Genomic DNA, 22,727 nt, shown 5'->3' with positions numbered 1-22,727 from the left:
AAACAGACTTTTGGACTCTGTGGGAGAAGGTGAGGGTGGGATATTTCGAAAGAACAGCATGTATATTATCTATAGTGAAGCAGATCACCAGCCCAGGTGGGATGCATGAGACAAGTGCTCGGGCCTGGTGCACTGGGAGGACCCAGAGGGATGGGATGGGGAGGGAGGTGGGAGGGGGGATCGGGATGGGGAACACATGTAACTCCCTGGCTGATTCATGTCAATGTATGACAAAACCCACTGCAATGTTGTGAAGTAATTAGCCTCCAACTAATAAAAATAAATGAGAAAATAAAAATAAAAAAAAAAGAAAAACACAGGCAGGATACATTTGCCATCTAATTGATGGAGTCTTCCTCTTCCCAGAGGGGTCTCAATGAGACTCTTTTAACTGGCAAAGTTGCTGAGGACACTTAATTAGTTAATTTATAAAATTAATCATTATTAATTTTATAATAATTACAATAATTATTAATTATTTAATTTATAAACATTTAATTTACATCACCTTAAGAATGAGGTTCAGATTCCTTAGCATGACATTTTTTAAAAAAAACTTTATACAGTAATAACCAAATAGATATTCACTATAGAATAATTAGGAAATATAAATGAAAAGAACAATAATGCAAGAAGATAAAAAAAAAATCATAGATGGTTCCTGCAAATGTTTTGGTTTTTGTAAAAAAAGTTTTCTGTCCATAAATTTAGATGTCAATAGAAATGTTAATATATTTTATAGAAATAAGATGATAATTTGTTTTATAACCTGGCCTTTTACCTAAGATATTATAAATGCACTCCCCAATGTGTGTGTGTGCTAAGTCACTTCAGTTGTGTCCAACTCTTTGCGACCCCATGGATTGTGACCCGCCAGGCTCCTCTGCCCATGGGATTCTCCAAGCAAGAATAGTGGAGTGGGTTGCCATGCCCTCCTCCAGGGGATCTTCCCAGGGATCGAACCCCCATCTCTTATGTCTCCTATGTTAGCAGCTGGGTTCTTTACCACTAGCACCTGCAAAACTCCTGATTCTATGAGTCTGACTATTTAAGATACCCCATATAAGTAGAATCATGCAGTATCTGTTCTGTAACTGGCTCATTGCCTCACTCAATTTGAGCTGCCGTAACAAATATGACAGACTGAGTGGCCATTATTTCCCATAGATCTGGAGGCTAAGAGGTCCAGGATTAAGGTGCTGGCTGATTCTGTTTCTGGTGAAAGCCCTTTTCCTGGCTTGCAGATGGATACCTTCTTGCTATGTCCTCACATGGTAGAGAAAGAGAACTCCGTCTTGTCTCTCTTATGATGGCACTAATCCCATTTATAAAAGCCCCATTCTCGTAATCGCCCCCAAAAGTCCCCATCTCCAAATACCACCACATTGGGAATTAGGACTTCCACAAATGAATTAGGGTGGGAGGACAAGAGGCACTTTCAGTCTAGCACTTATTTCACTTTGCATAATGTCCTCAAGGTTAACCCATGTGGTGGCATATTGCAGGATTTCCTTCTTTTTCAAGGCTGGGTAATATTCCACTGTGGGCTTCCCTGGTGGCTCAGTAGTAAAGAATCTGCCTGCCAATGCAGGAGATGCAGGTTTGATCCCCAGGTCGGGAAGATCCCCTGCAGGATGAAATGGCAACCTAATCCAGTATTCTTGCCTGAGAAAAACCAAGGACAGAGGAGTCTGATGGGCTACAGTCCACGGAGTTGCAAAGAGTCAGACACGACTTAGCGGCTAAACAACAACATTCCACGTTTCATTGTACTATATACCACATTTTCTTTCTTCATTTATCAGTGCACATTTGAGTTGTTCCCACATCGTGACTGCTGCCAGTAGTGCTGCAATCAACAACAGAGCACCAATATCGCTTTGAAATCTTGATTTCAGTTCTTCTGGATCCTGTCCACATTTTTGACCCATAGAATTGTGAGCAGTGAAATGGTTGTTGTTTTTAGCTCCTTAGGTTGTTTGTTATACAGCAACAGCCGATTGATGAGCTTCCTTGGTGGACCAAGGCCCCTTAACGATCCAACAGTTTTGGCCTGGGACTCAAGACGTGACTCTATTCCAGATGTTTACAAGTGGGTGGTTTTGATCTTCCATTTGATCTGAGTATGGATCACTCTACTGTTTGGGGGTTTCCCACTTTTTTTGCTCAATTAAGGTGTTTTAATATCTTCCCATCTTAAGGTCTGGCTCTAAAAGTCTTTTAAGGCCATTCTATGAACTCAGCATATCTTTCTTTAGCTTGTCACTACCTTTTTTATTGAGACAAAATTAAAAAACCATAAAAGTCAGCATTTTGACCTTTTCAAAGTGTTTTGTTTTTAGTATATCCACAATGTTGTTACAAGTAATGTCATTGAAAATGGTGGAATAAAAGAATTCCAGGGAACTAGCCCTCCAGAAAAACCATGAATGAACTCATAAACACTGTCTGAATCAATTTTTATAGAACTCTGGAGTCTAGTTAAAAACTTATAACAAGCAGGGGAAGGCCTGGTGAAGAAAGAAGCATTTGCTTTATGGGCAGAGAGCACTGCAGCATTTTAAATCACCTGCCAACTATCCCTTAAACCAGACTATGGTCGTCATGAGGACTGAAGGGAGCAAAAAGGACTTTATTTTTTAGAAACTGTGGTTATGGATTCTGACCTGCCTGGCACAAAGGCTTGCCTTTGTTTTGCCCGGCTTGGCGGGGTTCCAGGATTGGTGGGAAGCTTCCAGGATGTTTTTGTCAAAAGCACTTAAAGGCACAAGTATTGGATGCAGCAGTCTGTGCAAGGGATATCACTGGGATGAACAATAGACAGAAAGAAAAGACTGGGCAGAAAGAGGCCAGGAAAGAAGATATAGGGGGACAAGGTGAGTCGGGAAGGGCTTTTTAAAAGCTCCCAAGGATCCTGGGGAATCAAGAAGACAATTCACATACCCAGGGCTGGATGTGTACTCCATAAAACACTTGAGAGATGCTAAGCCTTCACCTCTGGTAGCCTTCAGGCAGAGGAGACGCAGCAAGAATTCAGACAGAGTTGTTAACAGACTGGTAAACCTTGGAGTAATGCCCAGTAGAGCCAGTCTGCAAAGCCTGGGAGAGTTTTGTCTTGTTTTGTGTTTGCTCTAGGCATTCAAGGAACTCTACTGAAACACAAACTGACCACCAAGCTAACAGACACAGACTTGGGTGAGCCACACACAACAGAAAATACAGACTTTACCAAAAAAAGTTGAGAAAAATCACTAACCAAGCAAACAATAACAAATCACAACAAACAGAGGGTACAGGGGGTGGGGTGGATCTGATTTCCAGAGATGCCATGTTATCTTTTTCTGTTTGGCTGCCCTGCACAGCTTGTGGGATATTAGTTCCCTGACCAGGGATTGAACCTGGGCCCTCAGCAGTGAAAACACCAAGTCCCTAACTACTGAACCTTTAGGCAAAGTTGCCACATAACCCCGAAAATGTCCAGTTTTCATCAAATCGTGCCATACTGATAACTAAATCCAGAACATTTCCATCATCCCCCAAAGAAACCCCAAACCCATTAGCATTTATTCCCCATTTCCCCTCCCCTGATTTTCTGGGAACCACTAGTCTATTAACTGTCTCTATGGATTTGCCTATTTTGGACATAAATGGAAACTTGCCATATGTGGTCTTTTGTGATTGGGTTCTTTCTCCTAGAATAACGTTTTTAGGGTTCATATAACAAATTCATTCCTTCTCATGGCCAAGTAATATTCCACTATATGGATATACCACATTTTGTTTATCTGTTCTTCAATTACATTTGAATTATTTCCACTTTTTATCTATCATGATTGTTGTTATGAACACTTGTGTACACTCTGCGTATATATATGTATATATGTGTGTGTGTGTTTTTTCAATTTTCATGGGATTATTCTAGTAGGAGTGGGATTGCTCAGTCATATTGATCAGTAAACTCTATGTTTTACTTTTGAGGAACTGCCAAGCTGTTTTCTATAGTGGTTACACCAATCTACATTCCCACCAAACAAGGGTTCTAATTTCCCTACATCATTGCTAACACTTACTAGTTTCCTTTAAAAAAAATTATGATAGCCATACTAAAGAGTATGAAATGGTACCTAATTGTGGTTTTGATTTGCATTTCCCTAATGACTTACAATGTTGAGTACCTTTCCAGCTATATATTGGCCATTATTTTATCTTCTTTGGAGAATTGTTTGTTCAAATTTTGGCCTATTTTTAAAAATTCACATGTAATAAAATGAACTATTAATCATCTTAAAATATATAATTCAGTAGCATTTAGTACATTTTCAATGTTGTGCAACACTTTGCCTATTTTAAAATTTTTATTATTTAGTTGTAAGATTTCTTTGTATATTTGTTAAAAGATTTTTATTATTTTTATTATCTTTTTATTATTGAGTTGTAACATTTCTTTATATCAGTTCAGTTCAATTGCTCAGTAGTGTCTGACTCTTTGCGACCCCATGGACTGCAGCACGCCAGGCCTCCTGGTCCATCACGAACTCCCAGGGCTTAGTCAAACTCATGTCCATTGAGTTGGTGATGCCATCCAACCACCTCATTCTCTGTCATCCCCTTCTCCTCCTGCCTTCAATCTTTCCCAGCATCAGGGTGTTTTCCAATGAGTCAGTTCTTTGCATCAGGTGGCCAAAGTATTGCAGTTTCAGCTTCAGCATCAGAGCTTTTTGGAGCTAGGGACCAGTTTTGTGGAAGAGAATCTTTCCAAGGATGGGGGCAGGGGAGAGAAGTGGTTCAGATGGTAATACAAGAGATGGGAATGATGCGGAGCAGCAGATGAAGCTCTGCTTGCTTGCCCTTGCACCCCTCCTGCTGTGGGGCCTGGTTCCTAACAGGACATGGACGGTACTGGTTCTCTGACAAGACGTTGGGGACCTCTGCTTTATATGACTGCAATATTTGACACTTGTTTTGTAGCCTAACAAACGCTCTATCCCAGAGACTGTTCCATGTGCATTTGAGAAGAATGTGTATTTTACTACTGTTGAGTGGAGTGTTCTATAGATGCCTGTTTGCTCTAATTGGTTAATGGCATTGTTCAAATCTTCTATTTCCTTGCTGATCTTCTGTCCAGTTGTTCTACCCATTATTAAAAACGTGGTATTAAAGTGTCCAACTCTTACTGTTGAACTATTTCTCCTTCAATTCTGTCAATTTTTCTTTCATATATTTTAAGGCTTTGTTAGGTGCATATATTTTACAACTGCTATATCTTCCTATAGATTGACTTTTTTTTATCATTATATAATGTCCTTCTTAGTTTCTTACAACAATTTTTGTCTTAAAGTCTATTCTTTCCAGTGTTAACATACCCTCTCAAGCTCTCTTTTGGCTACTGTGAATGGAATATCTTTTCCCATCTTTTTACCATCAACCTATTTGTGTCTTTAAATCTAAAGGACATCTTATAGATAGGATATATTTGGGTCATATTTTTTAAACAAATCATTTCTGCCAATCTCTGCCTTTTAATTGGGCAGAGTTTAATCCATTTACATTTAATATAATTACTGATAAGAAGGATTTCTGCCATTTCTTTATTATTCCCCCTGTATGTCTTATGTCTCTTCTTATTCCTCAATTCCTCAATCCATTACTGTCTCCTTTCATGTCAAATAGACATATTTTCTACAGTACCATTTTAATTCCTTTTTACTACATATTTTTGAATTGTCTTCCTAGTGATTATAATTACCATCTTAATTTCAGTAGTACATAAAAGTTTGCTCCTCTATTGCTCCATCTCTCCCTTCTCCCCTTATGTTGCAAATTTCTTCATTATCTTTTGCATTTCTTTCATTCAAAAAGATATTGTATTGGATTCTCCATATCTCACTTATCTTTGCTGATACTCAATTTATGTTTCCTGAATAAATAGCCTAATCTGAGCACAAACAAATGGAAATAATGGAATAATGTGACACATGCCATAAAAGAAGGGGTGGAATTTTAAAGGAGGAACTCATTCTGGTCACAAGAAAGTATCTGGCTCAATGTCATGTGGCAGATGCAGTGGAAGGCCATAATCAAGATTCAGGGTCTTGGATTTTTACATGGCTGAGTTCTTTTCACATGGCTGGCCAGCTCTTCTACTAGAAATAGCTCGGTCTTTGTAAACCGACAGACCAGGCTTGTTTACATGAGAAATAATGATTACAATGATAATGACAAACAACATTTATTGAGCATTGACTACATGCCAAATACTGTTTCAAGTACCTTATATATATGAACTCATTTAATCCTCATAATAACTACATAAAGTAGGTACTGTTACTTTACAGTTAACAACAAACTGTGGAAAATGTAAAGAGATGGGAATACCAGACTACCTGATCTGCCTCCTGAGAAATCTGTACACAAGTCAAGAAACAACAGTTAGAACTGGACATAGAACAACAGACTGGTTCCAAATTGAGAAAGGAGTATGTCAAGGCTGCTTATTTAACTTAAATGCATAGAACTTCATGAGAAATGTTGGACTGGATGAAGCACAAGCTGGAATCAAGATTGCCGGGAGAAACATCAATAACCTCAGATATGCAGATGACACCACCCTTATGGCAGAAAGTGAAGAACTACTAAAGGGGCTCTTGATGAAAGTGAAAGAAGAGAGTGAAAAAGTCGGCCTAAACCTCAACACTCAGAAAACTAAGAACATGGCATCTGGTCCCATCACTTCATGGCAAATAGATGGGGAAACAACGGAAACAGTGTCAGACTTTACTTTTTTGGGCTCCAAAATCACTGCAGATGGTGACTGCAGCCATGAAATTAAAAGACATTTGCTCCTTGGAAGAAAAGTTATGATCAACCTAGACAGCCTATTAAAAAGCAGAGACATAACTTTGCCAACAAAGGTCTGTCAAGGCTTTGGTTTTTCCAGTCATCATGTATGGATGTGAGAGTTGGACTATAAAGAAAGCTGAGTGTTGATGAATTGATGCTTTTGAACTGTGGTGCCGGAGAGGACTCTTTAGAGTCGTTGGACTGCAAGGAGACCAAATCAGTCCATCCTAAAGGAAATCAGCCCTGAATATTCATTGGAAGGACAGATACTGCCACCTAATGTGAAGAACTGACTCATTTGAAAAGCCCCTGATGCTGGGAAAGATTGAAGACAGGAGGAAAAGGGGAAGACAGAGGATGAGATGGTTGGATCGCATCACCAACTCAATGGACATGAGTTTGGGTAAACTCCGGGAGTTGGTGGTGGACAGGGAGGCCTGACGTGCTGCAGTCCATGGGGTTGTGAAGAGTTGGACACAACTGAGTGACTGAACTGAACTGAAGGAAACTGAGGACCAGAGGGTATGAGGAAGCTGGTAAGTTGATGAAGCAGAACTGGAACCTGGGTAGTCTAGTCTGACATTAGAGCCCATGCTCTCAACTGTTAGGTCAAACTATGTAATATATGAAGCTCTGGAACAATGCCTGACACAGGATAGTTATTTGGTAATTAGTAGCTATTATCAAGGACTGGGGAATCAGTTCTTGACTCAAAGGCTCCTTAGGCTAGTGCAGAATACAGACATTTTACAGAGAAGGGAAGAATAGCGTTCCAGACACTTCTTCACTTAATCAGTGCCTAGTGCATGCCATGTACTGTTCCTATCCTCAGGTCACGCAGATTAAACCCCTGATTATTATTAATCACACTTCAGTTAGAGCTACCTAGAGAAGCACAGAGGCCTGATTTAGTGTGTGAGAGACACAGGGTTAAGGGAAGTCAGGGAAGCCCCTCTGAAGAACAGTTTCAAAGGAGATCTGAAGATCTAGACTGGCAGCGGTGAGGTGGAGAAAGCCCTTCTACATCCCGTGGGAAGCCCGTATGGTGGCAATGAGCATGGCACCTTTGAGGGATGGAAAGAAGGTGATGTGGAGGGATACGATCCGGGGGGAATGGGCTCAAAGGTACTGAGATGTAAAGGGGGACGTGCATGTGAGAGCTTGAGGACCGGTGAGGGTTTCTATGTAGCTGGGACTATCTTCTAGCAAGGACAGAAGGAAACTGAGGGTAGAGGGATAAGGCTTAAGGGGTGGGCTGGCCGGATTGGGAGGGGGCTTTTCTATCTCATACACTTTGGTTTGGGGCTTGGAGATAACAGGGAGACTCTGAGTCATTACAACTGTTTCTAAAAGAGGAATCAGGATGGCAAGGTTTACAAGGCCATACCCTTCAGACTGGGGGCCCTAGAGGCCTTCTTATACAAAGGTTTTGCTGATACTGATCACTGTAAGGGAATCGGCCACCAGATCCTCATTTCCATCCAGGCTTTTTGCTGGCTTCCTATAGCTTCCCTTTCTCACTTTTCTCAATAGCTTCTTCCCAGTTTAACAAAGAAAGGCCTGTCTCTCCCTCACATAGAATCTGACGCTGGAACACTGACCCAAGTTGTAAAACCACTAAGAAACCAAGGGGAATTCTGAAATTTTGTTTCCTGGGAGATTTATTTAGTGATAAATGCCAATTCTTGGAATTGTTTCCTCTTCCTCTTTCATACATATTTCTGTGAAGGTATGACAGACATTAGAATAGGATACTCAAATAGCCCTTGTTAGGCTATTTGAAATCAAAGAGTTTGATCTAACTGATGTTTGGACAATAAAGACTAGCTTTGTTAACTAGGATGTATCCATGGTTCTAAGTTTTGACAAAAAAAAATATATTCAGGCAAAGTATAAAGTATTTATAATTAAAATACATGTACTAATATTTATAGTAAATATTTGAACTATATTCTATAGTTAAAATATATATTGTTGGTGCTCAGTCGCTAAGTTGTGTCCAACTCTTTGTGATCTCATGGACTGTTGCCTGCCAGGCTCCTCTGTCTATGGATTTCTCCAGGCAAGAATACCAAAGTGGGTTGCCGTTTCCTTCTCCAGGGAATCTTGCCAGACCAGGGATCGAACCTGCATCTCCTGCATCAGCAGGTGAATTCTTTACCACTGAGACACTAGAGAAGTCCATATAATTAAAATACATGTGTGAATATGTTTTACAATACAGTAAGGGCAAAGGTATAGTTAAATTAACAATATTTCAATTTCCCCAATCTTTTCTGAATAGATCAGGTTAACGCAAGGTGCCCTAAGTGAAAAAAGTTACTTAGCATATTGATAGTGCTTTTTTGGTAAACTTCATGGAAACTGTAAAAGCAAAAACAAACCCCTTTTTAAATTAAGTGTGTCTAGTATGTTGTTCTGGAGAAGGAAATGGCAGCCCACTCCAGTGTTCTTGCCTGGAGAATCCCAGGGACGGGGGAGCCTGGTGGGCTGCCGTCTATGGGGTCGCACAGAGTCAGACACGACTGAAGCGACTTAGCAGCAGCAGCAGCAGCAGTATGTCGTTGTGAACACAAATGAATGAGGCTCTAAACATATTGTTAACTGATAGGTCAATAAAAAGAGTTTATCACTACCTGATTTTTAGCACAAAATTCGGAAGGAGTTGAAAGAATTCAGTGGTTCACTACACTTCTTCCATTCTGGGTATGTAAACTCTTCTAGCCATGATAACCAAAGCTTGCAACAGAATGGATGCTAAATTCTATCTCATTCTACCAGTTAGTAATATGCATCTTAAATATTGAAAATAAAGTCCTATTTTTCTCATTCAGATATATTTTTCTAAACAATGTTATTTTTTGCTCAAAAATGATGATAAAATTTATACTGCATTAATCAATTGATTTTATTCAATTATATAAAGAATTCTGTATTGAATCAAAACCTATGAACCTTATGTCAAAGGAAAATTTTTTAAACAAAATTTGGTTACATACTCTACACTCTTTCTTGTAAAGAGGTATGATAGGTTATCTCCATAAAAATTTTAAGTGTTACAAGACAGACACATGTAAACAAAGAAGAACAAAGAGTGTTTTTGCTCACCACCCAATTCTACAAGGATTAAGCTTCAATCTGCTGCAGTTGCTGATCAACATTAAGCCAACAATAGGATGAGCTGTGTTTGGACAAACAGGCCCCTTAGAGAGTTAAATGCATACCTCAGAAAAAAATTCAACGAACCCAGATTCTTGCATCTTCCTACACATAAAAATAAAAAGCACTAAAAGCATTAATTTGAGATTTTTTGTGACTAGCAGTAATTTTTTACCCAGATGGATACTTCACTGCATGGGTTTCCTAGTAAAAAAAATCACACATAAACTGGTTACTCCTGCTACCTCTTCAGAACAGCTTTCTCAGGGCTACTGATAAGCTGTGTCCTGGGCTATAGTTCTCAGTAAGGTCTCTGAATAAAACTTAAACTCACAACTCTTGCACTGTGAATTTTTAAGTTGACACACATTTTGGGGATAATATTCTGTGGGGGAAATGGAAGGGAAATACAAATTCAGGGAGGTGAAAGGAAAGATGTAAAATTTCCAACTGTTAAATAAGAGTTTTTTCAGAAGACTGATGGTAGGTATCAAGTGGTCTTTATATTTGGGGGGCTTTAGCTAAGCATATATCAGAGTTTTTTTTTTTTTTTTAAATAAAATTTAAATGCACCAGGAACTATATGCTTTGCAGATACTTAAATTTGTAATGAAAAGGTTTAAGTTTTAGATGTCTACTAAAAGAAAGTGTGAGAAAATACATTGTTTCCTTGGAGGGTCAAGTTTGAGGACTTCAAAGGAATTCCTTCAGTCTGTGTTTGGCTCTTAGGACTGAAAGCAAGAACCTTAACTTCATAAAAGGCAAAGACCTTGGGGCCAGACAGGTAGTCTAAAAACTCGGTTTACCGATGCTAATGAGCAAATTGTTATAAACTGGCAGTAATTTTGCAGGGACTGACTTGGGCAGGCAGGAGACTGGTTCCTGCTCCAACAAAACCTCAAAGCTGTTTTATCTAAACCTTAGTCGGGGACAGAGCAGAGCCGAAACAGGCTCCAGGAGTTGTGCAGAAACCGAGACCTGGGTGGGGCTGTTCAGAGGGCAGGTGTGGGCCACACGCTTGCAGGCTCAGGGTAGGCAGGATGGGGGGATCGGTTCCTCTCTGCTCTGCTGGGTGGGAGGGTGGTGCTCCTCTGCCAGAGCTGGTGCAGAAACTTCTTGAGATTGTCTGGAAGAAACACTTAACACAGCAACTTAGAATTAGCGTGAACCATATGAAATGGCTGATATCCAACCAGTTTTGACCTACAAAGGTGGAAGATTCATATGGTTCGACCTATAACTGGTAGTCACTATGTTATTTTTACCAGGGAGACCAAGCCGTTCTCTGAAAAGACTAAGTCTTCATGGATGTTGGAGAATGTGCTATGAAATGTGACACAAAATGGAGTCATTTAAATCAAGGGGTTTTTAAATGGGGCTGCGAGGCCATTAAGGAGATGGACCTTACATACATCCTCACGGGATGCAACCATGACCTTCTGAACCAGGCCGTACCACAAATGTTCCAAGGACTCTGCAAGCAAGCCCATGTGCAACTTGTCACAGTAATGACTTCCCCTCTAGTGATGGCTTTAGAGCTCAATCATGCTTAGCCACAGCTAGCTTCTGTCTCTAACTCCAATGAAAATCCCTTGTAACGCAAGCCTCCCTTCACCTTTAAAAGTCCTTGACTTTTACTGTTTGAATTGATACTTGAATCTGTGTGCCCTGAACTGCAGTTCTTGAATTCCAAATGAACTCTTTTTGCTTGATTATTCCTCCCTAGGTTTACTTAGGTTGACAGTGTTGTTAACAACTTGCCAAGGCAGAGTAAAGAGATGAAGAGGGGACATAAGCGGCTGTGGCCAAGCAGACAAGTCAGTGCTGTCTCAGGGAGGAGGCTGTGGAGGTGTGAAACCCAGAAATGAAAATTGTGAAACTAACAAGGATAAACCAGTCTAAACATCAAAATCAAGGTTAAAAGGTTACTATACTAACAAAGGCTGGCTTAATTTCCAAAATAAACAAACATCTCATATAACTCAATTAACAAAAAACCCCAGACAACCCAATCAAAAAATGAAAAGATCTAAACAGACATTTCTCCAAAGAAGACATAACAATATGATGGCCAACAGGCACATGAAAAGATGCTCAGTGTCATTAATTGTCAGATAAAAGCAAATCAAAACTATAACAAGGTATCACCTCACACCAATCAGAATGACCATCATTAAAAAGTCTACAAATAATAAATGCTGGAAAAGATGTGGAGAAAAGGGAACCCTCCTACATTGTTGATGGGAATGAAAATGTAGTCACTATGGAAAACAGTGTGGAGGTTCCTTAAAAAACTAAAAAGAGAATTACCATATGACCAAAGCAATCCCATTCCTGGGCATATACCTGGATAAAACGCTAATCTGAAAAGACACATGCATCCCAATGTTCACTGTACCACTATTTATAATAGCTGAGACATGGAAACAACCTGAATGTCCATAAACAGAAGACTGGATAAAGACATGGCATCAAAGATATGGAATACTACTCAGTCATAACAAAGAAAGAAATAACATGTGCAGCAACATGGACGCAGCTAGAGATGATCACACTAAGTAAGTTAAGAAAGAAAAAGAATATCACCATGTGAAGTCACTTATATGTAGAATTTAAAGTATGACACCAATGACCTTATCTACAAAACACAAGCAGACACAGAAGACGGACTTGTGATCGCCAACAGCAGGGGGCCGGGGTGGTGTGGCAGAGGGATGGACTGGGAGTTTGGACTCAGAGTTTGGAATTAGCAGAGGCTGCTATTTTATATGGAATGGATAAAGAAGGTCCTACTGTATAGCACAGAAAACTATATTCAATATCCTGTAGAAAAGAATATGAAAAAGAATGCATATATATATAGAATATAGTTGTGTATGTATATGCATATATTTATACATATAAATATATATATGTGTGTAACTGAACAACTTTGCTGTACAACAGAAGTTAACACAACCTTGTAATCAACTATACTTCAATAAAATAAATTAAAAATAATAAAGGCTGCTATTTATGGAGCAGTTATACATATTATATATGTATATATGTCAGGCATGGCACTAAGTCCTTTCCACACATGACCTTTGAGCCACAAACAACCCTATGAAGTGGGTATTACTCTGAGTCCTGTTTTAGCACACAGGCTTGAAGAATTTTAGTGATGAACAAAGGAAGGCTCAGAGAAGTGAAATAAGCTGCCCGAGGTGAGGACCGGAGGATGACTTCCGGTCTCTTGATGAGAATCTCTCCTCCACGCTGTCTCCCACTGTGTTCTCTGAGGTTGCAAGACTTCAAAGGTGGCAAAAAAAAAAAAAAAAGTTCCCCACCTTGTAAGTGCTACATTCCCACTGATGACACAGGCAGCTGAGGTTACTTTTAAAAGCCATTTCCACAAGAATATGAATCTCCACCCCTAACAAGTGGCTACAGACAGACACGGTTAGTAACAGCAATATAACTTAACACCCTTTCATCCGAGTGTTTCAAAGGGCTTCCTCAACCCTAATTACGCCCCAAAGCCTTGTGAAGTGGTGACTGGCTCAACTTCAAGAGAATTAAAGTCAAGCAAGGAAGTTGCCAGCGGCCCAGGGGTTACACAATTTGAACACATATTTATTAGCCACCCTCAAGTGCCCGGTGGAGGGCGATCCAGAGTGGAGGTGCCAACCAGTAGGGCATCTGACATTAAGTTCCTCCTCCAACCTCAGCATTGGAAACTGTGAAATGGTAGCGTCCAGGTCTGCTGGCAGGGAGGGAAGAGGACAGGGCTGGGGCCTTCATCTCTGAACACCACTAAGAGCTTTCTCAACCCATCAGGCTCTGCTTTTGGCTGAAGAACCACCCCAAGGGTTTTCACTGAAGTTATTCAAAGTGTTAGGTGCTCATAAGAACATGTGAATGGCTAACACTGAACAGGGATTTGACCTTGGGATCAGTGATTCTGCGCGCTATGAAAACAAAAGGTGCGGATTGAAACCTCGGTGCTTCCACCAAGGGGCAGGTTCTAGCCATGGCTCCAGTAGACCCAAAGATGAAGAGGAAGGACCAGCAAACCCAAAGTCTCTTTCCTCTCTGCTTCAGCTTACCAATACAGACTTGGAAGACCAGCTGACCTGGACTGGGGTTACTGCCTCTGTCACTGACGGCTGTGTGACTTCAAAAGAATCGCCTTAACTCTCTGAGCCTCAGCATCCCCTCTGAAAAATGGAGCTGACTGTAAACCCTTAGGAATATCATGTTATAAGGCACATGCTTAAACATCACTCAACAGGTAATCAATATTAAAGCAATTCTAGCTGCTGCTATTATTATTTTTATAATTTTCATTTTTTATCATTATTATTATTAGCAACACCTCTAAGGAAACTTCTGGCCCAGATATGCTCTGATCCAAGAATTGATCTTTCGCCAGCTAGAACTCTGAAAGAAAAGAAACTATTCTCAGAAAAGCAGCCAAAGGTCACAGAGGCACGATACCCTGGATATTGGTGTCGGAGTGAAACCTCAGCTCAGACCTCCTGTTTTAATGTCTTCTTCACATCTGCCAACAAGAGCCTCTATTTAAATTCTGTAAGTCCCCTACATACAAGTGCATTTATAAGTCTAACTCATTTCTAAGTCCAACAAAGTGAGCCTGGGTACCCAATTAACACAATTGGCTATATAGTACTGTATTGTGATAGGTTTATGAAACTTTTCATACAGATAGTACATAAAAAACCAACAAATATAAAAAATAAAGAAAACATCTTTAATCTTACAGTGTAGTACCATGAAGAGTACAGTACAAGAGCTGGCACACAGAGGCATGCTTGCATCTTTGAAAGCTCACAACTCAAAGGTTCGTAGGGAGGGGACTTACTGTCCTATGGTGACAAGACTGTCACTGCCTGCTATTTAAGCTGATCTCCCATAGTCCCCTGAGCTTAAAATGCTAACAGTAAGTATAAACTGCATTCTAGATTGCTCTGAGGGTTGAAAGTGTCAGTGTTAATCTCTCAGTTGTGTCCAACTCTTTGGATCCCATGGACTGTATTGCACCAGGCTCTTTTGTCCGGGGAATTCTCCAGGCCAGAATACTGACGTGGGCTGCCATTCCCTTCTCCAGGGGATCTTCCTGATCCAGGATTCAAACCCAGGTCTCCCTCTTTGCAGGTGGATTCTTTACTGTCTGAGCCACTCACACTCAAATGCAATGGATGCAGCAGACCGGCTGACATCCCGGCAACACCTGTGACCTGGCTTCAAGCCAGCTCCCTGACGTTTACCTTCTCCGGCAAGTGAGGCATTACCTTCTCTGCTGCCATTTCAACCCTTACTAAATAGTATCAGGGAGAGAAGGGGCCTCACGGAGTGCCTGGCACAACATAGGCAGGAGGAGTGTGTGTGTGAAAGTCACTCAGTCATGCCTGACTCTTTGCGACCCCATGGACTGTAGTCCGCCAGGCTCCTCTCTGTCCATGGGGTTCTCCAGGCAAGAATACTGGAGTGGGTAGCCTATCCCTTCTCCAGAAAGTCTTCCCAACCCAGGAATCAAACGGGGGTCTCCTGCATTGCAGGTGGATTCTTCACCAGCTGAGCCGCCAGGGAAGCCCAGGCAGCAGGAAGTGGTGGATAAAACCAAGGGCTCTGGCAACACACAGACTTGATTCAAATCCCAGTTTTACAACCAGGTAACTGTGGTCTTGGGCCAGTTAACTAATCTCTGTGTGTCAGTTTCATCATTTGTAAAATGAGGAAATAGAAGTACCTACCTTCTGGGAGTTATAGAGAATGAACAGTCCCTGTTACAGCAAACATAACTGATGTTAGCTGCTGTTATTATGATGACCATAGTAACTGTAAATTGGTTATAAAAGTATAGATAAAGGACCAATATATTCCTGCCAGGAAGACTGACAAAGGCTTCATGGATAAGGTGATGTTTGAGTTGGAGCTGGAAGGGTGGGTAGGATTTCCACAGGCAGAAAACAGGGAATGGTGCAGGCAGTTTCCAGTTTCCTAATCTGTAAATCCAGGTCATTCTCATAACCACCCTATGAAAGGAAAGTGAAGTCGCTCAGTCATGTCCCACTCTTTGCGACCCTGTGGACTGTATGTAGCCCACCAGGTTCCTCTGTCCGTGGGATTCTCCAGGCAAGAATACTGGAGTCGGTTGCCATTTCCTTCTCCAGGGATTTTCTCGACCCAGGTCTTGAACCCAGGTTTCCCGCATTGCAGGCAGATGCTTTAACCTCTGAGCCATCAGGGAAGCCTATAGGATGAACTTAATACGGATGTGTGAAGGAATTACATGACTTTTACCATGATATAATACCACAAGGGCTTCCCTGGTGGCTCAGATGGTAAAGAATCCACCTTCAATGCAGGAGACCTGGGTTCGATCCCTGGGTTGGGAAGATCCCCTGGAGGAGAGCAAGGCTACCCACTCCATTATTCTTGTCTGGAGAATCCCATGGACAGAGGAGCCTGGCAGGCTACGGTCCATGGGGTTGCAAAGAGTCAGACATGACTGGGCGACTAAGCATGCACATGTAATACCACAAAGTGACAGAACTGGGGCTGGAAACCAGGTCTCCCAGATTTCCAAGACTGTGCTTTAAGACCTCTACTGTATCTCTCTTTTTGTACCAAATTCTGTCCTGAAGGGTAGCTACTTACCAGAATGTTTTCCCCGCCTCCCTCCTAGATTCCTTTCGGGAAGAGCCATCTCAATGACCCAAATTGCTCCTGTCCCACCCAGCACAGGCATGCATATAGCTATGCATATAGCTCAGCTGAAATTCCTACTTGCTACACAGAAGAAACTGAGGTCCAACTTTTGCAGTTTGAGGTAAAGCTTCCAGAGTCAGAGACCCTTGCGGATGCTAGTCGTCAGCAGTTCAGCCTGCTGGTCTCTTTCACAGACCACCCTTCCTCAACTATCAGAATTCATTCTCTGCTGGGGTGGGCGAGGCCGGGGCTGTAACTCAGGGCACACTGCTTGTTTCTGAGGTCATCCCGCTGATCAAGGTGGACTTGTGTCCTCTTAATGGTTTCCCCAAAGGTAAGACAGGAGTAGTCCACCCAGTCTCAAGCCCACAGCAAGCAAAAATCCTGTTTGCTGGAGGACTCCCCCCAGCCACTACTGATTGGACCAACGTAGACACCTGACCCAAGCTGGGCCAATCAGATCCTCCCTCCTCGGAAGGTGGGTTTAAGAGTTCTAGCATCTTTCAAGCCTCACTGCCCTTCCCGCCCTTGGGTTCTATGAGCTACCATGTAGCCTTATATTAATATTTCCTTTTGCTTAAACTTCTCTGAAATGGATTTTATTTCTTGCAACCAAAAGAGCCTGAACAAAATCAAGGAGGAAAAAGCGAGCTTCCCTTTAGAAACCCCTTTCCCTGCCCCAGGTGGAGTTAACTTCTCCTTCCTCTGGTCTGTGCATTTCACCTGTTGCTGTTTGTAACCATGAGATATTTCTGAGTCAAGCAGTGAGTCAAATCCCTCCCGCATGCCTAGTGCTGGGCTAGGTGCTTTTTCGTTGATTTATGCTGCCCTAGACAACTGAGCAACTTCACTTTCACTTTTCACTTTCATGCACTGGAGAAGGAAATGGCGACCCATTTCAGTGTTCTTGCCTGGAGAATCCCAGCGACGGGGGAGCCTGGTGGGCTGCCGTCTATGGGGTAGCATAGAGTCGGACACGACTGAAGCGAATTAGCAGCAGCAGCAGCAGCAACAGCGGAATGAAGGGTGGAGGGAGGTATTACTACCATCATCCTACCCATAAGAGAAGCTCTGAGGGTTAGTTAAGCGTTATGTCCAAGGTTACTGAGGTGGGAGCAGGTAGGGATTTGAAGATTGGTCATCTTTCCTTTATCCCTGCTCCCCCCGCCCTCTTAGGTCAGTTCATCACCCTTTGTTCACATGCCTGTCTGACACCTCAATTCTTAAGCTCTTTGGGAGAGTCAGTATGATTTATTTATCTTTGTTCTGGCAGGAAGATATTTCTGTAATAAATAACTGAATTGAGGATAAAAATGAAACTTATTAGACACCTCATCAGGGAGCATGTTCTATGTCTTCTTAGATTCTGTGTTTGTCTATTTGGCATTCATTCACCACAAGTCTAATTATATGAACTCTAGTCTCTTATTTTCTATATTTTCGATGCTCTGCCATTTGTGACCTTGCTACCTGGGGAGAAACTGCCTCTCTCAGAGTTACCCAATTCTTAGAGATAGCAAAGGGGCATGCAGTCTGGGATGTTCACAGTAGCATCTGCAGTCACCCCAGATTAGAAACAATCTAAACAGCCAACAATAGGAGGTTCTGTCCCACAAATTTTGATGTAGCAGCTCAACAGATTGGGCAATCATTCAGAAAGCATGCTTTCAACCACCACTCAGTGACATGGGGAATAGTCCATCAACAAGGTTAAGAAAAACAACCAAGATACAAAACTCTTCGACCTCAAATTTGGAATACCGGAAAGAGACAGGAAGGAAATTTACAGAAACAGGAACAAAGGCTGGCTTCAAGTAACTGAGCCGGTGATTTTTTTTTTTTAGTCAAACCTTCTTAGGGGGAATGAATTCCTTTTTATGTATTTCAGTGAACATTTCTTTTGATTACACATTCTCTTGTACGCATGGAGGGGCTGCCTGTTTCTGCCAGTGATAAGCACACAGACCCTGGATGTATCTGTTAGCTGATACTGCCCCGTGTGACTGTCTCATTAGAAAAATATAAAATTCCGAACCTAAAAACAAATAAAAGCTCTTGCCTTGTAGGAGAAGGAAGCCTCTCTCACGGGGTTGGCGCTGCTTGCGGGCGGGAGGTGCTGGAGCTGCAGGGCTGCACCGTGAGCCGCGTCCATGGCGGGCTCGGGGCACAGACCCGCTGGCCTGGAGCTGGAGCTGGAGCTGCTGCTAAGCCATCGTTCCTGGCGGGGTCCACCTCCTCCCGCCAGCCATCGCCTTCTCACGTGGAAAGAGTACTTCAAGGCTCTTTTGGCCAAGTTACAGCCTTTTCCTCATCTTCACTCAGAGACAAGCCAGTTCCTAAGTTTCTTCTCAGGCAGACAGATGGGGACGCGTTTCCTGATTCTCGTGGTGCCCTAGCAGGAGGGGAAGAACATTAAAAATGCACGTACAGTGAAACATTGAGCCGGATTTGCTACCTGAGAAGAGATTACCGTTAGGACAAAACACAAAGTGCCATGAGAAGTGAGGCCATTTAAAAAATTACATCGTGCCTTGGGCCACTTAATAAAGATATGACCCACCTACCTCAAAACCATCTTCCCCAGTCCTTTAAAATCCCCTTTCCTCTTCTCCTTCACTTCCTTCCTTCTATCATATGTGTGTGTGTGTATTAGTTGCTCAGTCATGTCCGACTCTTTGCGACCCCATGGACTGTAGCCTACCAGGCTCCTCTGTCCATGGAATTCTCCAGGCAAGAATACTGGAGTGGGTTGCCATTTCCTTCTTCAGGGGATCTTCCTGACCTAGGGGTCGAACTGGAGTCTCCTGTATTGCAGGCAGATTCTTCACCATCTAAGCCATAAGGGAAGCCCTCCTTCCATCATATCCTAATTTAAATGCTACCTTTCCATAGGTCCCCCTACATAAAAAGAACACTGCCCATATCTGCTTCTCTAGGATTCCAAAAAAGAAAAGAAAAAAGTTCCACTGCCAGAAAAAAACAAACCATCTGCATTCTGACTTAGAAAGAAGGAATGAGAAGAAAAGTTATCTCTATGGAAGATGGACAAACTGGCCTGCTCCTGAGGGTCTGCCTAGGGTGATATAACATCGGGACCAGGAGGCCTTTTGCCTCTGGGAGTCTCAGCTGCCTCATCTGTAGAACAGGGGTAATAATATGGCCTCAAGTAAAACCAGCAATGATGGAAATTCCCATTAACTTCATTGGACTGACATTTTCAGGGCATCTCAAGCTTTTCTACCAAATAAAGAAGAAAGAGAAAGTACACCCCTAGTGTTTTGGGGAGCATGGCCAAAACACCTACAAGTGCTAAGGGTGTTTTTGAGGTTCATGTATAAAAAAAATAAAAAGAAGCATACAAATTAGTTTTCTACTTACAAAGTCTGTTATATTAATATAAAAATATTTTATATTACTTTTGACCTGTCACGTGCTTATCTGTTTCACCTTGGCCAAGTCATTTAACTTTTCAGCAACTTTCCCCTGCTATGAAATATGGATATTCCATGTCCATATGTTGTGAGAATTTGGTGAAATAATGCATACAAAATGCATGTGGTCACAGCAAGTGGTCAATGAATGTCAGTTATAATTAGTATTAATTTTATTCTTACCAGTTTATTGAATTTACTTATGAATACACCTTTCTTTGTCTCAAGCAACAAGTGTTTGAGGGTTTACTACATTCCAAACAGACAAAGTTTCTGACGTGCTTCAAGGCATCAGAAAGATGCCTCCTATGGCTACCCACTCCAGTATTCTTGCCTGGAAAATCCCATGGACAGAGGAGCCTTTTGGGCTACAGTCCATGGGGTTGCAAAGAGTTGGGCATGACTTAGTGACTAAATCACCACCATCCTACCAATAGCCTCCAGTTCCCTCTGTTTTCTAGCCCCAGGTCCAGGAATTCTGGCTCCTGGTGTGAACAGCACAGTCCTATGATATAGGACTAACACTGCATTCAGTGTCTAGGAGACATTAGATGCAGGGCTCAAGCCAAGGGCAGCACAAAGACCATTTAACCCAGGCTCACTTTGTCAAAGAGCCTCAAAGTAAAATGACTGCTGCTGCCTCTAGACAAGGTTATATAATCAGTGTGTGTGTGTGTGTGTGTGTGTGTGTGTGTATACCTGAAATATACTTATCAGTCAAGCTTATAACTCAAATCCCATAACCAGACGTCCCTGACTGTAAAGCCCTATGAATGTTTGTAATCTTGTGAAAAGCATAATTATTCTTCACCATACGTTTATGCCTTAGAAAGGAAGAGTGGCTCCTTCAACCTCTGAGACACTCCTAGAGGCTTTCAGCCTGGAGGTGAAGGGGCGCTGAAGCAAAAATTCTGGGAAGCTGTTTGCTGAATCCCCTGTTCAATTGCTGCCTCCCAAGGTCTAGCCTAGAGCCTGGCATGGTGACCTCTATACATACCTACTGACTGGCTCTAGACAGGCCAGTGAAGTACCCGGTACACCAGGGCAGCTTCACAGTCGAGAAGGGAATGGCTTACCCAGGCCTCACCCACTGCAACTCTAGAGATAAAACCCACAGAGCCAGCCCCACCCACAGCACGTCAGAGAAGCCACAGGATGTGCCAAGGGGGTGATGGGAATCCAGGCCTCCTAACCTCCTTCAGATCAGCTGGTCTCTCCAGGTGGGTTTCTGTATTTGCTTTCCTTTGTGGTGGCTGCGGTTGCTCACATTTAATTATCTTTTAAAAAGCAGCTCCCTCTCCTGCCTCAGGAACCCCCAGGCCTCTGAGGCATCAGGGCCCACAGAGATAGAAAACTCCCCCTTCAGTTAGGTAGCATTTTGGACTGAAAGTCTTGGAGGAATTCTATGTAAGTTGTCTTCCCTTATAAGGCACACATTCTTTGCCTAATGACTTTCTTTTCCAGACTGCAAAACACTCTTCCAGGTCTAACATGTACCCCAGAGGCAAGCAAACCAACTCTGTGTTGCTCACCACCCCTTAAGTTTGAGGCCCACACAGCCATCCGTGAGCACGGGGGTCACTGACTCAAAAAGGGAAAGACAAATCCACTAAGGGATGGCTTTCACTCCACCCCCTAGTCCTCATCTGAGAATTATTTCACCAACCCACAAAATAGGTTTCCTAGATTACAGAACCATCGGTCTTGGCTGCTAAGAGTAGGGTCTGTATTAGAATTTGTCTCTATCTAATGAGATGGTTGCATGGCATCACCAACTGATGGACATGGGTTTGGATGAACTCCGAGAGTTGGTGATGGACAGGGAGGCCTGGCGTGCTGCGGCTCATGGGGTCGCAAAGAGTCGGACACGACTGAGCGACTGAACTGAACTGAAAGAAATAATTCACACACGCCCTTTCCCACCACCTGCCGGTTCAGCTTCTGGTTGCTGGGTGTCAGTTACAGGGTAAGCGCTTTCTCTTTCCTGGGCTTTGGTTCACGAAAGGGTTACCCTCTTCCGTCCCCACCCAATGCGCTGGAAATGACTTCCAGTGGCCAGCACGGACCAAGAATGCGTCCCCCACCCCTACCCCAGCCCTCATCATCCACCTGCTAACTGCAGTATCTGCTATCCCTTGGAAGCCCGAGCCGGTGTTTACAGGCACAATTTTGACTAAGTCACTCCATTTCACTTCCTGATTTGGTCAAGTCTGTCATCGCCTTTATTAAGGCAAACCCATGGCCCTTTCCTCGATGCGAAAAAAAAAAAAAAAAAAAGGCAGCATTCTGAGCCAACGAGACCCAAACTGACTAGGCTGGTGACAGCAAGAAGGAAGATGTGTATACTGGGGACGTCAGAGGATCACAAACGCCTTGGCTTTTCCTGAAACCGAAGGCTGAATTCAACCCATCCCCAAACCCGCCTTAAGTCTAAATCACTACTCACCGGCGGCGTTTCCGAGAAGGCCCACAGATCACAGGTTTCCGAGACACGACTTGGATTCCTCTAGCAAGCCGGAGATACAGCCCTCCTAAATTCCTTCCCCGACTCAAGAGATGCAGAGCGGCTGCCGTGTTGGGCTT

General features: G+C 42.5%; 1 protein-coding gene across 1 annotated transcript in view; it reads right to left on the bottom strand.

Annotated features, from left to right (window-relative positions):
* NIPAL3 (NIPA like domain containing 3) overlaps positions 1 to 22,727 on the bottom strand; it is a 53,231-nt gene extending 30,504 nt beyond the window's left edge. The window contains exons 1-2 of the mRNA XM_065930065.1: positions 22,591 to 22,727; positions 18,773 to 19,105 (exon numbers count right to left, since the gene is read on the bottom strand). Coding sequence (XP_065786137.1) covers positions 18,773 to 18,865 — 93 coding nt within the window. The 5' untranslated portion in view covers positions 18,866 to 19,105; positions 22,591 to 22,727. The remainder of the gene's footprint in view (positions 1 to 18,772; positions 19,106 to 22,590) is intronic.

The sequence above is a fragment of the Muntiacus reevesi genome, chromosome 3 (genome assembly GCF_963930625.1).
Source record: "Muntiacus reevesi chromosome 3, mMunRee1.1, whole genome shotgun sequence".
NCBI lineage: Eukaryota > Metazoa > Chordata > Mammalia > Artiodactyla > Cervidae > Muntiacus > Muntiacus reevesi.
Note: the sequence above shows the minus strand (reverse complement) of the source record. Positions and strands in the feature narration are given on the sequence as shown.